This window comes from Andrographis paniculata, unplaced genomic scaffold (assembly GCF_009805555.1).
Source record: "Andrographis paniculata isolate CXL003 unplaced genomic scaffold, ASM980555v1 Contig52END, whole genome shotgun sequence".
Taxonomy (NCBI): Eukaryota; Viridiplantae; Streptophyta; class Magnoliopsida; order Lamiales; family Acanthaceae; genus Andrographis; species Andrographis paniculata.
The window spans coordinates 4,268,704-4,285,494 of NW_026137587.1; the positions used below are offsets into that span (position 1 = coordinate 4,268,704).

Here is a 16,791-nt window from a genome sequence, read left to right on the forward strand (position 1 = left end):
TAACCTATTAAATTCGGTTGAAAAATTGTATATTTTTAGTAATCTTTACAAAATAATCCTTCTACTTAATGCTACATGAACAGACTCACCCTGTCGTTGCAAACCTCAAATTCAAAATCTGATTATTATTATTATTATTATTTGGAGAGGGTTATTAATTTATTCATCAACATATCTTGAAACTTAGAAAAAAAAAAAGAAAAGAAAATACTACAGGAGGCGGTGGCTTAGTTTCTTGAAATCCTCAACAGTGTTTAAATAAAATAAAATAAAATAAAATCTAGTGTGGTGTTACTAAAGATATGTATGAATATGTCTATGAGATACAGACCCGTTGAATTTTGTTCTTCCTAAAATATAGATTATCAGATCATCACACATTGGCTAAGCTTTGGGTAGACACTTAACTATATAATAATAATAATAATAATAATAATAATAATAATAATAATAATAATAATAATATAGTAAATTAATAGGTATTAGATACTAGCTAGTATATATTAATTAGGTAGATTCTACTATTAGATAATAAATATTAGACTCACCCTACAAATTACTTTATTTAATTTATTTTTATTTTTATTTTCCAATGCGCGTGTAAAATGAGGTGGCTTTAATTTAGTTTGTGACCCCCTCAAATTTATCTGTTGCTTATTAATTACTTCCCCTCCACAGGTCGAAACAATTAGATTGGATAATTTTCGGTACTGTCGAATTTTACCAAAAACTGTTAATTAATAATGTCGTTATTAAATAAAGGATAAAAAAGTAAAAGTAATAATTTAATACCTCCTCTTCTGCAATTATGTCATGCATATATTTTTATCAGCTATATTTATGCATAATTTATTCAAATATTTAATTCATCACAATTTTATTACTCTTATTTTAATATATAATAATCGATTTGTCACTACTTTTTCTATTTAGTTCATTATTTAATATATTTGATATAATACCTATTCAATGATGTGTATCCAATATATCTTGTATTATTTATCTTAATTTAAGCCCAAACCCGTGTATATATATTTCTGTATAGTCTTATTTTTTTAGAATAATACAATTTTATAATTTTTCTACGAAATCTAACAATCTAAAATGGTATAATAGCCATAAATCTCGTGTTCAAATACCACTGCTTTCAATTGTCGTTGTCCACGTGCAAAATTCGTATGATAATATATATCCCTTTACACGTGAGGAACGTATGTGATAGCATTTTTGCAAATTGAGATAAAAGTAAATATAATTGGATAATTGAATATAAAAAATATATGTTAACATATAGATATACTTCTATTTAATTTTAACTATTTATATTAACTTTTAATTATTTTGATTTAATATGTACCGATTAATTTAATGAATCAACTAGGATGAAAAAACAATACTTCCTCCGTTCTATAAGTAAATATCCATTTGCTTTTTGCACGTAGTTTTAAAAATATTAGTATTATATTAGAATATAGTAGGAATAAAATAGAAATGACTAAAATAACCTTATTAGTATGTGTGATATAAAAGTAATGACATTTGTGTAATATATTGTAAGTTGTAAGGGTATTTGTAATATTAGGTAGATAGTACAGTTACTAACAAAGAAAATGAATACTTTGTTATGAGACGGACTAAAATGAAAAAATGGATACTTTGGGACGGAGAGATAATAAAATTCTATATATTATGGTATATTTTTAATGTAAAGTCTGATATATACCATGATAGTTGTATATATTGATATTATATCGGTATTATAGGTATTATAGTATATATACTAGTAATTTTTCTGTACACCACTAATTCTAGTATATTTTGTACACCATTAATTTTGATATAATTTTTTTCTATAGGTTACAACACTGAAAAATGAATTAATGCAGCATTACTATAAAAATATTTCTACTGCAAATTTCGATATATTGATTTTTTTGTATACAATATCTATATAATATTTTCTCATACCAATATTTACAATATCTATATAATATTTTCTCATACCAATATTTACAATATAATTAGGGATGTCAAATGGGGCGGGTTAGCCCCGGACCCGCTTTTAATGGGGCAGGTTCGGGTCTAAATAATATGTTTCGGGACGGTTCGTGGATTTAAAATTTTAAATCCGGTCGGGTTTGGGTCGGGTTACGGGTTTTACTAAAAACCCGCCTCAACCCGGACCCGGACTCGAATCCGGATATTTTTTAAAATTATTATAACTAATATATATATACATTTATATAATAAAAATATATTATTTATTTACTTAAATAATTTTAAATATAAAATTCAATTAGTCGTCTGCTCCAAATAATTTTTAAAAATTATTATACCTAATATATGTATATTTATATAATAAAAATATATTATTTATTTATTTATCTTATTTTTATGGATCAATATTTGATTGTTTTTAGATTTTTTTTTGTGCTTTTAATGCTATTTGTTTTAGTATTCGAGTATTAAAAAAATATTTATTATTATATATTTTTTAAAAAAACGGGTTTGCCGGGTTGGCTCCGAATCCGGAGGGTTCGGGGCGGGGCGGGTCCTGGGGCCGGGTAGAAGTGAGGCGGGGCGGGTCTCGGGGCCTGCAGAACCCATCCCGAACCCGCCCGGTTGATATCCCTAAATATAATACATTCTCCCAGTCTCATATAAATTGTCAAATATTTTTATATCTATCGGTCTCGCATAATTTATTTATTTTTTTAAAAATAATTATATAATTTAATCACATTTAAAATTTTATAAATTATAATTTTTAAATTTTAATTAATTAATTATTTTAATTTTAGTCTATCATTATTTATACTATACCATAATTACTTTAATTAATATATATTTTTAATTATTGACTAATAATAATTTTTCTAAATGAATACTTTATTGAGGATGGGGCGAGTATAATACAACATAAATTTTTTGGCATATCATACCGTCCTATAACAGTAACTAACACGTTATCCATACATGTATAATAACTATATCTATATATATATAATACAATAATAAGAAAAATAATAATTCATTAGATAAAGATCGGATTCTTGCCACGTCTCTTCTATATATATAGTCTCTCTTGTCCGCCGTTTTGCATTTAGTGTCATTTAAGATTGGATTGTCTTTCTTAGACAGTGCTCATCAATCTCAGGGTTCTGTATTTTTTTTTATTTAAATTTTCTTATTCTTAATTAAACTTGTCCGAATATCCTCGATCGATCGTATGCATGGAGATCGGAAGTAGCTTCCGAAGAACTGCTTCGGCCTGGAGGAACAATGGGATCGAGCTGTTCTCGGGCTCGTCGAGGGACGAGGATGACGAGGAGGCCCTAAAGTGGGCTGCCCTTGAGCGGCTCCCGACTTTTGACCGCCTAAGAAAAGGCATCCTTGTGGGATCGCGAGGCGCCGCCGATGAGGTCGACGTGCAAGACCTCGGCTTGCACGACCGGACCAAGCTGCTCGAGAGGCTTGTGAGGGTTGCGCAAGACGATAATGAGAAGTTTTTGTTGAAGCTCAAAAATCGAATTGATAGGTAACTAACGGCCGCACATATTTTGCTATTGATTATATACTCTCTCTGTTCCAAACTTTTGTATTATTTTATTTTATTTTATTTTTTACCGTTGTTTAATTAATTAAAAATTTTTGAAGCTTCAAAACATTTCATCCGAGACCGAAGTATTTGAGGGTTAGGGGCAACTACCCAAAAAATATATATTTTAGTATAAGGAATGATAAATTATACTATATCCGTCCGGCTCTAACGGTCTCATTTACTTTTTGAGTGTTTGATCTTTTAATACCAATTATTATATCAACACGTAGTACAAATTAAGAAAAAATTGCAAAAATACTTTAATTAGTGTCTTATAATACTAATAGAAATGCATTTGTACAAAAAATTATACAAATATAAGAATATTTTTAATGTTAAGTACAATAACGAAAAAAATAGATGTGACCTTAGAGGCAGATGAAAGAAATAAGTTTATTCATTTGGCGTTTCAATCCTAGAATTTTTATTTTTGCTTGCCTATATATTTAGTGTAAAATGTAATAAAACTATATAGTTTTCATTAATTTGTCATTCCAATCCTCACGTTTTTTCTTTTTAAAGTAAAAAAAATAATAAAGTTTATATTAGTTTCATTGATTGCCCCTTCAGCCTTCGAAATATATATATATATATATGTAAATTTGTGAAAATCGACAAATTTTTCGATAGCCAATTTACAAGTTTCCGTTATAATTGAGTGACACAATTTTGTTTATATACGTTTACCCATATTTTGGGTTCTTTGAAGAGTCGGGATAGAATTACCAACGATAGAGGTTCGGTTCGAGCATCTAAAAGTCGAAACAGAAGCTTATGTGGGGAGTCGGGCTCTGCCTTCTTTTGTGAACTTCTTCACCAATATTTTGGAGGTGAGAAAATTATAAGTTTAATTTTTATTTGAAATGTTCAATTTTTATTTTTCTTTGCTAGCAATAAATATATGCAAACAAGGACTTTCTATCAATAGGTCAACTTAAAAACTATAATTGATATTTTAATTATTGTTTCTTATTTAATTTTTTTTTTTAAAAAAAATTTAAATTAAGTATGCTCTAATTTTTTTTTCTTAGTCTATTATCCATTCACAATAATTCAATCTAACCTTCGGGGTGTTCGTCGTGAAGGGATTGTCAAATTATTTTCATATTCTTCCAAGTAGAAAGAAGCCGGTAACGATCCTCAACGATGTCAGTGGAATCATAAAGCCAGGCCGGTACACATCTATTATTCGCGCCAAATTAGATTACTTTGCGTGTCGATGGGCTATGATATCTACTAAAGTTATTGTATCCCTTTGATAGTTCTTCACATTTTTTTTTGCAGCATGACGCTTCTTTTAGGCCCCCCGAGCTCAGGGAAGACAACGTTTTTGCTGGCATTGGCCGGGATGATTGATCCCGAGCTCAAGGTCAAGCCTATGGACATCTTTACTATTTTCATTTTCAACATATATATATATATATAACTCGTCGAAAAAAATTGTGATTCGGGGTTATTTAAAAGATGATAAGAATAGTAATAAATTAATATATATATATATATATATAACAAACACATTTGGAATGTTTTTTTTTTATAAATATATTCATTTGAATTTGAGGTTTAAAAGTAGTTATAATAATGTTTTCCGCGTGATTTTTGAAATTAAATAAAAGAATAAGTTATATTTTTTTATATTTAAAATTTTTGTATAATATATTGAATGAAAAATAAATATTGTTGAGGACTCAGTCTCTCCATATGTTAATTGGTAATTGTATAATATATCAATATATATATATACACAAGAGATGGTGGAGTAATAAATATTAATATAATTGTTTGATAATAAAATTTATTAAATTATATTTGTTTATGCATTATTTTATATCAGTGTAGATATTGTCTGTGGACTAATGCTACATTTCTGTAGTCTTTATTGTTAATTTATATTCAAAATATTCATATATTAATTTCATCAGAAATATGAATAAAGATGAACGTATACATATATATATATATATATCTATATCAGGTTTCAGGAAATGTTACGTACAACGGACATGGAATGAAGGAGTTCATACCACAAAGAACTGCAGCATACATCAGCCAGAACGATGTCCACATCGGAGAAATGACTGTCCGAGAAACACTCGCATTCTCCGCCAGATGTCAGGGCGTCGGCAGCAGCCACGGTTAGCCACTCCTCCTTGTTCTTGTCCGAACTTTACCTTTCCAATTCATCGACTCATATATACATTTGTGTTTGTTAAGATATGCTGTTGGAGTTGGCCAGACGGGAAAAGGCGGCCAACATTAAGCCCGACGCCGATGTCGATATTTACATGAAAGTAAGACAGAATGGTGTGTTTGTTTTGTAAAATTGATATTTTTTTATGTGAATTATAGAGAATTGTGTAGGTAATATAAAATAATGAATGTATGTAATGTATTAATTTTTTTTTTGGAAAAATGTATGTGCGACAAAAAAAAAAAAACAAAAAGAACATAAGGACTCTCTTCAATGTAAAACTCTGTTCTTCGATTTTCCGACAAGGCTGTCTTCTTTGTGCAGGCAGCGTTTACAAAAGGCCAAGAGGCGAGCATAACGACAGACTACGTGCTTAAGGTTTTGCGCGACGATGTTTTAATGATGTCTAGGACTTGCGATGTAAGGATGGAATCGATACTAATGTTTTTTGTCTTGGCGCGATTGATTGCAGATATTGGGATTGGACATCTGCGCCGACACTTTGGTCGGCGACGAGATGGTCCGAGGGATCTCCGGAGGGCAGCGCAAACGCGTTACGACAGGTGAAACATTAGTTGTGCATGTTAAATACTCCTTCCGCGAAACTTATGCTTATTTTTTTATAGGGGAAGGTTATCGTGCTGATTTGCTAAATTTCCAAATCAGTACCCATAAAATACTGAAAAATCACAAATTTTTATTAGAGACAACACGTGCTGTTTGTAATAATGATTTGTGCTGTTTGTTTATAATTACAACGGGTTGTTATATAAGTATATGTCATGTGTTGAAATGAACTACTGCATGTGCTGTGTGAGACTATAGTATGTCCTGTTAGTTCATGTACTAAGTTTGTATTATATTAATATAAATGATCATTAACATTACGGTGTGCTGTTTGTTAGCTACGTGTGTGGTATTCAACACATTGCTGAATCTGAGATACTTATGCCTGGATATTTGTTTGCAAATAATTGTACATAATGGTCAGGAAATTTTCAGGGGAGATGTTGGTCGGACCGGCGAAGGCGCTTTTCATGGACGAAATATCGACAGGGCTCGACAGTTCGACGACGTTCCAAGTGGTGAACTCCATCCGGCAGTCGAACCATATCCTCAAAGCGACGGTGCTCGTTTCGCTACTTCAGCCAGAACCCGAGACTTTCGAGCTATTCGATGACCTAATTATGATATCCGAAGGAAAAATAGTCTACCAGGGTGCGCGCGAGCATGTGCTCGAGTTTTTCCTGAACATGGGATTCAAATGCCCCGAAAGAAAAGGCGTGGCCGACTTCTTGCAAGAAGTAGACATTCTTAAAAACAACAATCGAACCATAAATTTATCTCAACCTTATGTTCATCGGTCAATAAGTTTGTTTGATGCAGGTAACCTCGAGGAAAGACCAGCAGCAGTATTGGGCTGATCGCGACAAGCCGTATAGGTACATTTCAGTCGAACAATTCGTGGAGGCGTTCAGGTCATTCCACGTTGGGAGGAGACTAATGACGGAGCTATCCACCCCATTCGACCGGACAAAAAGCCATCCGGCCGCTCTTACAACTAAGGAATACGGTGTCTCGACAAAGGAGCTCTTGAAAGCTTGCGCGTCGCGAGAAATCTTGCTTATGAAGCGAAACTCGTTCCTCTACACCTTTAAGCTCGTACAGGTCTTATTACATCTTCATTAACTACGCCCTCGATTCTATCTTCTTATTACATCGTTGTAAGTTTACTCACATCTTTCGATCTCTTTGAATCTTCATCTAGCTTGCTATTATGGCTGTCATAGCTATGACAGTCTTTCTACGCGTAAAGATGCACCGTGACACTTTGACGGATGGCCGGATATACTTAGGCGCTCTGTTCTATGCTGTCACGACTGTCACATTCAACGGCATGGCTGAAATAGCGATGATAGTCCAGAAGCTTCCGGTCTTTTACAAGCAACGGAACTTTCATTTTTTCCCCGCTTGGGTTTACGCTATTCCTACGTGGTTAGCAAGTATCCCGGTTAGCGTAGTTGAGATTGGAGTCTTTACGATACTCACTTATTACGAGATTGGATTCGATCCAAACTTCGGAAGGTAAATAATGTGCTCGATTTCGCGATTGTGACTTTCTATAACTCATACTCGATTTCGACATTTTTTTTTTTTTTGGGTATCCGATAGATTCGTGAAGTATTATTTGGTGCTCTTGATTCAAATCCAAGCAATGTCTTCGTTGTTTCGATTTATCGGGGCAACGGGTAGGAACATGATTGTGGCGAACACATACGGGTTCTTTATACTTCTCCTTGTGTTCGCGTTGAGCGGGTTTGTTCTATCGCGAGGTAATGAACGATACGATGGATTTTTAATTCTTTTCGGTTAAATTCCGTTATTGATGAGTTTTCTACGTCGTAGATAATGTGAAGAAGTGGTGGATATGGGGCTATTACATCTCGCCGATGATGTATTCTTCGAATGCCATCGGCGTGAACGAGTTTAGAGGGCATAGTTGGAGACGTGTAAGTCGAGAGCTCATGTTCGCTACACTACCAAAAAAGTGTTTGATTAGCTACAATATTTTTAACTACAAAATATTTTTGCAGTTAAAACGTATCATTTAGCAATAAAAATTAATTTCATCGCGAATTAGCTTACTCGCATTTTTCGAATGCTCGCAAGTTAATTTGTTTTTGGTTCTGGAAAAGGTTTTGCCAAACTCAAACGTCTCGATTGGAGTCGAGATCTTGAAGCTTCAAGGATACTTCGCGGGCTCGCAGTGGTATTGGATCGGAATAGGAGTCTCGCTCGGGATGATGCTTCTATTCAACGTCTTATGCGCTGTTGCCTTGACATACTTGAATCGTGAGTACCGAGTCACGTATCTTTGATTACTTTGTTTTCAATATTGTTTTCGTTTTATATAAGCTTTAGCAAAAAAGTTTACTCTCGCTAAAAAGATACTCCTTTTTTACCGGCTAAATTGTCCTATTTAGCATAGGCATCGAATTTTTAGGTAATCAGTAAATGATTAAGAAGTATATTATTAAAAATAATTATGATTTAGTAAAAATAATTATAGATTAACGTCAAGATTGACTAAATAGTTTAAATAAAATAAAAAAATTATAAATTATAAATTTTAAAATACGAATAAAGTGTCCAGTTATATTTCAAAAAAAAAAAAACAAATAATGTGGACGAACTAAAATAAAATTAATGGACAAATTAAGGGACATGAATATAGATGGACAAATCAAGGTCGGAGTATCTCTAGTGCGTTTTACTTTTCACATAATTCTCTCTCTTATTCAGTCATAGTATACTTTTAAAATAATAAAATAAAAAGTTTAAATACATAAAACTGTAGATGATTGGTCGGTTTTCTTTTTAATTTTATACCAATAACAAAGAAATTCATCTAAATATTTTATTTATTTTTATTTCCATATTATTATTATTATATATATATATATTATTTTAAAAAAATCTTATTATTTTACTGATTTTACAATTAATTAGTAACAAATTCATATCAATTTTTATTAAAATTTAATTTATTACTAATTTTGAAAATATTATTTACATTTTTAATTAACAAAAATATATTTAATATTAGAATTATTTTGTAGAATATAAAATTTTAGTGATAATAAAAATATTATAAAATTAAAATATAATCACACTTAAAATAGATTGCAAAATATAATATATATACACATTTATAACATACTCTTGATATCATATACATATCATTTAAAAAATAGGAATCTCTCAAACATCTTTGGAAGAGATGTTCGAAAAAAGAGATGAATAATATTTGTCCTAATTAAAATTAATTTTTGATATAATAAAAATTAGGGTAAACTGTTTTTTAGTCCGTAACTGACCTCCTTATCATTTTAGTCCTGTAAGTGAAACATGTCGCAAACTAGTTCCATAAGTGAAAAAATTTCGCTGTTTTAATCATCCGGCGCCGGAGATGCCCGCGTGGCTCGCCGAAGGTGACGTGTCCGCCAGGTGACCCGCTAGGTCAGCTACACCTGGCGGACACGTGGATTTATTTATTTATTTTTTATTTTTTTTAATTTTTTAATTTTTTTAATTGAACCAAATTAAAAAAAATAAAAAAAATACAAATAAAATTTAAAATAAATTAAAAATAAGTTTTAATAAAAATTTTAAAAAATGAAAAAAAAAATAAAAAACCCACGTGTCCGCCAGGTCAGCGATACCTGATTGACACATCACCTCCGACGAGCTACGCGGGCATCTCCGGCGCCGGAGGACTAAAACAACGAAAATTTTTCACTTATGGGACTAGTTTGCGAGAGGGTCTACTTACGGGATTAAAATGATAAAGGGTCCAGTTACGGGACTAAAAACAGTTTACCCTAAAAATTATAAAAAAAATAAATTGATGAATAATAAAAGTATGTAGAAGTACTCCAAACAAACAAAACAACTTGTTTTTCTCAGGAGTTCTTCCCGGTTATTCCATTTTTTAGCAAGATGTTCGATTCTTTTTTAACCAATACTTTTCTCAACGACAATGCAGCTCTTGGAAAGCCTCAAGCCGTGCTTCAAGAAGACCGAACAAACGAAAATATTTCTGTTACTGAAAATGACGGTAACTTACCATGAAAACCTATCCCAAAAAATTCAATTTAATTTTATTTTTTCAATAAGAAAATATTCACAGTCGATCAAAATTAGGGAGGGACGAGAGAAGGGGGAAAAGGGATGTAGTACTTCCATTTGAACCACACTCCATAACCTTCGACGAGGTTTTGTACTCGGTCGACATGCCACAGGTGACACTGAACTCTCAATACATTCACTACAAAAAATAAAATAAACAATACTACCTCCGTCCAGCTCGGATAGTCCCATTTACTTTTTGCGTATTAATTTTTAAATATTAATTATTATATGAAAACGTAGTATAATTTAAGATAAAATGACAAAAAATACTTCTATTAGTATTTTATAATACTATTATTAGGACAATATTTGTGCAAAAAAATTATACAAATATAAATTGATTTTTAATGTTAACTAGTAAAAGGTAAATGAGACCTTTAGAGCCGTACGGAGGGAGTAGTATATTTGTTGCGAAATTATGTCCCTAAAGTGTATGCTGCTATGTAATTTCATTCCTAATTCCGTCTCTAATGTAATTAGTAACGAAAAAAGTGGATTTAGTGACGAAAAAACCTCGTTACAAAAATGATATTTTTTTGTAGTGATTATTCATCTCATTATTAGCAAAGTTCGACATTGTTAGGACATTGAAATGACTAACAAGATGATCCATCATGTAGGAAATGAGAAATCAAGGTGCTACTGAGGATAAACTGGTGTTGTTGAAGGGTGTAAGCGGGGCTTTCCGGCCGGGAGTTCTTACCGCTCTAATGGGAGTTAGCGGGGCGGGTAAAACTACGCTTATGGATGTTTTGGCGGGTCGAAAAACGGGTGGATATATCGATGGGAACATCATGATCTCGGGATATCCGAAGAAGCAAGAAACTTTTGCTCGAATTTCCGGATACTGCGAGCAAAACGACATTCATTCGCCTTGTGTGACAGTGTACGAATCCTTGGTTTTCTCGGCTTGGTTACGTTTGTCGCCGGAAATAAATTCAGACACACGGAAGGTTCGCTCATTTTTATTACAAGTTGAATATGTCCCCCTCTGTTTTTGTTGTAATTACTCTCATTTGATTCCAACATTTTTCAGGCATTTGTCGAGAATGTGATGGAGCTCGTCGAATTGAATGCGGTAAGAGACGGACTAGTCGGGCTGCCAGGGGTTAACGGTCTTTCGACAGAGCAACGGAAGAGGCTAACCATAGCGGTCGAGCTAGTGGCGAATCCGTCTATAATATTTATGGATGAACCGACTTCGGGTTTGGACGCTAGAGCTGCGGCGATTGTAATGAGGACGGTGAGGAACACGGTGGACACCGGACGGACAGTCGTGTGCACCATCCATCAGCCTAGTATCGACATCTTCGAATCTTTCGACGAGGCAAGTCACACATGGTTAAGACAAAAAAACAAAGAAAAAATTATTTTAGTTCCGTAAATTGAATCTCTTATGATAGTATATATTACCCCATGATTGTTTTGTCCATCTGACTTAAAAATTTAAGTTTTAGCCACGTTTAATAATTTTGCACCTGAATGATGACAAATATGTGATGGTGGGATTCAGACATTGGAAGTTTCGGCCCTGATACCATGTTAAATGATACTTTTAGGTGAGACGGTTATTTAACATGCTATCAGAGCCGAGACATGTAAGATTCATAGCATATATCTACCTTACATGTGAGACACTGCGTTAGTTGACTCCGTGTAAATAAATAGATGATGCGTATCCTTAAAGCTTAAGTTTTTTTATTTATTAATTTGATGGGTAGTTTGTTTTGGTCCGCAGCTATTTTTGATGAAGCGAGGCGGACAAGAGATATACGTAGGGCCTCTCGGCCGACTTTCTTGCAATCTCATACAATACTTCGAGGTAAAATCGAGAAGGCTTACAATGTCGTAGAGAAATGTAAGTACTTTTTTTTCTTAGTAGATTTGTACATAACATGATTATTTCTTTGGACATAGGGTTTCGAAGGCGTTGCGAAAATTAGGGATGGCTACAATCCGGCGACATGGATGTTGGAGGTAACGTCTTCGGCTCAAGAGATGATTTCGGGTATCGACTTCAATGAACTATACAAGAACTCGGAACTTTACAGGTCAGTGTTTATTCATGGACTTAAAAGTCTTCAAAAGTTGTAGCGATTAACGTGTTAGTAGTAACACATGTAATTCTAACATTATAGTTCATTTTATGAACAAACTATAGGCGAAACAAAGCGCTCATTAGCGAGCTTAGCATTCCACGGCCGGGTTCGAAAGACCTTCATTTTGATACACAGTATTCTCAGCCTTTTGCCATCCAATGCATTGCTTGCTTATGGAAGCAATATTGGTCGTATTGGCGCAATCCTCTTTACTCGGCTGTAAGAATTTTGTACACGGCATTCCTCGCCCTCATGTTCGGATCTATGTTTTGGGACTTAGGCTCGAAAAGGTACAAAAATATTTCTTATAGGTGTTTCAAAATTTTGAAATGGCCGTAGCATTCGTTCAATTATAAGGTCGAAATGAAGCAACAAACTTTCGAAAGACTTTCTTTCCATGTCCGTGTCGATTGTTTACTATTGTTTACTACCTATGCGATGATTGTTCCTTTCTAACATGTACATTTGTAGGAATACTCAACAAAGCATTTTCAATGCCATGGGTTCGATGTACGCTTCCGTGTTCTTTCTTGGCGTGCAAATTGCTTCATCGGTGCAGCCGGTGGTCTCTGTTGAACGGACAGTGTTTTATCGCGAACGAGCAGCCGGGCTATACTCCGCTCTACCGTATGCATTCGGACAGGTAATTTATTGTCCTTTATGATTCGATATGTTTTAAATTTTTCATTGGAAGGGAAGATTTGATTGTCAAGTTTTTTTTTTTTTTTTTTCGATTTTATTTTAGGCGATGATCGAGGTTCCTTACGCATTCGCTCAAGCGACCATATACGGAACGATCGTGTATGCTATGATAGGATTCGAATGGACCGCGGAAAAATACTTTTGGTATATATTCTTCATGTTCTTCACTCTATTGTACTTCATTTTCTACGGCATGATGGCTGTCGCCGTGACGCCCAATCCTCACATCGCCAACATAATATCCTACTCGTTTTACGCCTTGTGGAACCTCTTTTCCGGCTTCCTAATTCCTCGGCCGGTGAGTTTACAATACTACTCGATCCTATGCATGTTTTTAGACAAGATTATATACATATAAGTCATTTTTCAATACAAGTTTTTTTTTTTTTTTTTTTTTTTTTTTTAATATATAGCGAACGCCGGTGTGGTGGAGATGGTTCCATTGGGTGAATCCGGTTGCGTGGACATTGTACGGATTAGTTGCCTCGCAATTTGGGGACATAACTGATGAGTTGGAAGACACGAAGGAACCGGTTCGACACTTCCTGAATAGCTACTTCGGGTTCAGACATGATTTCGTCGGCGTTGTGGCTGCCGTTGTTGTCGGCCTCGGGCTTACCTTCGGTTCGATGTTTGCATTCTCGATCAAGGCATTCAATTTCCAAAGGCGATAATATATAGTACTTGTTATTATGTTCGATGTAGGTTGGGTGCTTCTCATATTTAGTGTAGTAAGTGACGAGTCGTGTAGCTCTTCCCATTTATTTTTTACGTACTCATATTTAAATATTAATTATTATATGAAAACTTAGTACAAATTTAGAAAAAATAACAAAAATATTTTTATCATTTATAATACTATTATAATGATATTTGTGCAAAAAATATATAAATATAACGATATTTTTAATGTTAATTACAATAACGCAAAAGTAAATGAGACATTGGAGTCGATAGAGAGAATATTAAATATTAATGTTTGTAAATTTATAATACTAATAATAATAATAATATTAAAGACTCTTAAATATTAATTTTTTAACAAAAAAATAATATAAATATCATATTTGTTAAGATATGAAATGATCTAAATAATTTTTTTATAATTTTAATTATAAAAATTTAAATTTAGCAAAATATTACTTTGACGTTATTCATAAAATAATATTGAAAGTAATTAAAATATTTGCATACAATCTATATTTTAATAAATTAAAATGTTCAAATTGATTGTCTGAGCCGTTGAGATGTTGCTGCCGTCCCTGAGACGTTTGCCAGCACAGCACCACAAACGCCACTAGTTGTTGGGTTTTTTAATTTTTTTTTTTTAAAGATAAAAAGTATAAATTCTGATTTGAAGTCGCCGGAAAATTCCTCAGGTGATCTAATTTTGAATTAATTTTTTTTAAAATATTTTGAAAATTGTTAAATGAAAAAATCCTCATATTTCTACTTTTGGCATATAGACAAATGATTTTCTGCACAGCCCATTATCGTCGGATACCAAAAACAACATGTTACATTCTATTGTTGCAGATAGAGCTGTTAACGATCCGACTCGAGCCGAGTCGAGCCAAATTTTAAGTGTTCGTTAACGTTCGCGAACAAAGCTCGGACTTGTTCGTTAAGCTTTCGAGCTCGTTCGTAGTGTTTGAGCTCGGCTCGTTAAGAATTTTTGTTGTTTGAGCTCGTGTTCGTGTTCGGCTCGTTTAGGCTCGATTAAGCTCGTTCGAGTTTGTTCGAGCTCGTTTGTCTTATTTTTTAAAATTTATATATAAATTATAAAGAAAATTTAAAATTATTTTATTTATATATTTTAAATTAATATTATATTTATTTATAAATTATAATTTTATATGTATATATAATATTTATAATAAATATATTATTTAAACGAATATTCCCGAACGTTCGCGAACAAAGTTCGGGCTTGTTTGTTAACCAAACGAGTTTGTTTATGTTGTTCGGTTCGGCTCGTTAACGTTCGTGAACGAGCTTTAACCGAGCCAAATCGAGCCGAGTTCACGAACAGCTCGGTTCGTTTAACAGCTCTAGTTCCAGATAAACATAGACCGCAGGGCATACTCTCACCTGCAACAGCTGTTTATTTATGTTGTCTTATCCATTTTGTCTCATATGTGTATATATCCATACAAGACATGAAGACAAGTTTGATAGAATGAGGATAGTCAAAGGAATGTCAGATTTATCTTGAGAATCGTCCCATTTCATTTATGTGCAAAAAGAATTAATTGTTGTTTAATTTACAATCAAATCAGGCTGCTGCATACACAACATAGGACACCTTCTGTTTAGTGAGAGAGCACATTTGAGAGATTATCCTTAAAAGAGAAATTATTGTAGAACCTCTCATTCGAGTCCCTTCTTATCTCCATGATTTTCACCTGTGTTTGATACACAAAACCCACCGAAGAAGTTGCCGGAGAAAGGAGTTCTCGGAGATCCAAAGGAGATGACAATCAGCTTGTTGACTGCATTACTCAGGTTTGTTGTATACACTGGTGTTTGTGACTTCCACTACCTGTGCATTGAATGCAAGGTAAGCCTTTATGGAGGATATGGGTTAAATGAGTTTAAGGTTGTTATGTACTAATTTCAGTATTGATTATAGTGGAGTATCTCCTGAATTGAGATCCCCAAATGTAGTTTGTTATAACGGAACTGGGTTAACAAATATTTGGCTCATTTATTGCTTTTCTGCTCAAGTATTTATAGTGCTGTCAGTGAGCTGTTGTTACGTGAGTTAACTGAGCTTCAATGGAAGTTGGCCCTATTTAAGGTGTTCGAAGCAGATTTGTCGATCCACCATTTCCCAATAAAAATTGCTTCGGAAATTCCGATAGTCTTTGAACTTTGCACTGATCACGCGCCCGACAGTGGGCTTATTCAAATTTGGTCTCGAAAATTTCGACACAATTTAATATAGCTTTGAAAATTCCGAATCCCAACAATTAGTTTTTCTCTCAGGATATTATTCGGAAGCAAATTCTGAAGTTTTTCAAATTTTGTCTCGGAAGCAATTCAATATCCAAATCAATTTTCTGAAGAGAATCATCAAATTTATGGTAGTGAACATTTATTAATTAATCTTCTTCACCTCTCTCTCTCTTTTGTTCACTATTCTACCAAGTTAAATAGGGATGGATTAGAAAAATTTTCATCCATAAGTTATATAGTTGCACTATGAGTCTATGATATCTTCTACTAATACCATATGGATATTTATTAGTCAAGAGAGCTCATGTTTTTAAATTTTAGTCCATTACTATTACATATATTAAAATTTAATTAATATTTTATTTTATATTTTTTTCAATAATTACCCGATCTAAGTTTAATTATAAAATTAAATTATAACAAAAATTTTCTAAAATTAATTCCACCTTCCATGTCTTTACCTTTAGAATTCATAAATATTTTAAAAACCAATTATTATTATTATATATATTAAAATTTAATTTAAATTTTATATCATATTTTTCTCT

The 16,791-nt window shown here is 32.9% G+C and overlaps 1 protein-coding gene across 1 annotated transcript; it reads left to right on the top strand.

Annotated features, from left to right (window-relative positions):
* Positions 1-3,111: 3,111 nt before the first annotated feature.
* On the top strand, positions 3,112-14,049 carry LOC127254513 (pleiotropic drug resistance protein 1-like). The gene is made up of 24 exons (XM_051279648.1): positions 3,112-3,538; positions 4,311-4,431; positions 4,687-4,775; positions 4,886-4,970; positions 5,577-5,736; positions 5,816-5,892; positions 6,117-6,170; positions 6,265-6,355; positions 6,795-7,096; positions 7,179-7,460; positions 7,561-7,877; positions 7,965-8,125; positions 8,199-8,302; positions 8,489-8,645; positions 10,339-10,410; positions 10,497-10,594; positions 11,105-11,437; positions 11,521-11,811; positions 12,223-12,306; positions 12,402-12,535; positions 12,646-12,873; positions 13,055-13,226; positions 13,329-13,583; positions 13,699-14,049. The coding sequence occupies exons 1-24, from the start codon at positions 3,234-3,236 to the stop codon at positions 13,957-13,959; spliced, it is 4,233 nt and encodes a 1,410-aa protein (XP_051135605.1). The 5' UTR covers positions 3,112-3,233; the 3' UTR covers positions 13,960-14,049.
* Positions 14,050-16,791: the final 2,742 nt, after the last annotated feature.

Bases quoted from the DNA above. Each gene is read 5' to 3' on its own strand.
- LOC127254513 (XM_051279648.1), top strand. From the start codon at position 3,234: ATGGAGATCGGAAGTAGCTTCCGAAGAACTGCTTCGGCCTGGAGGAAC. The intron at 4,432-4,686 runs GTGAGAAAATTA...TTCGTCGTGAAG, and splicing joins TCTTCACCAATATTTTGGAG to GGATTGTCAAATTATTTTCA. The intron at 6,171-6,264 runs GTTTTGCGCGAC...GATTGATTGCAG, and splicing joins CGACAGACTACGTGCTTAAG to ATATTGGGATTGGACATCTG.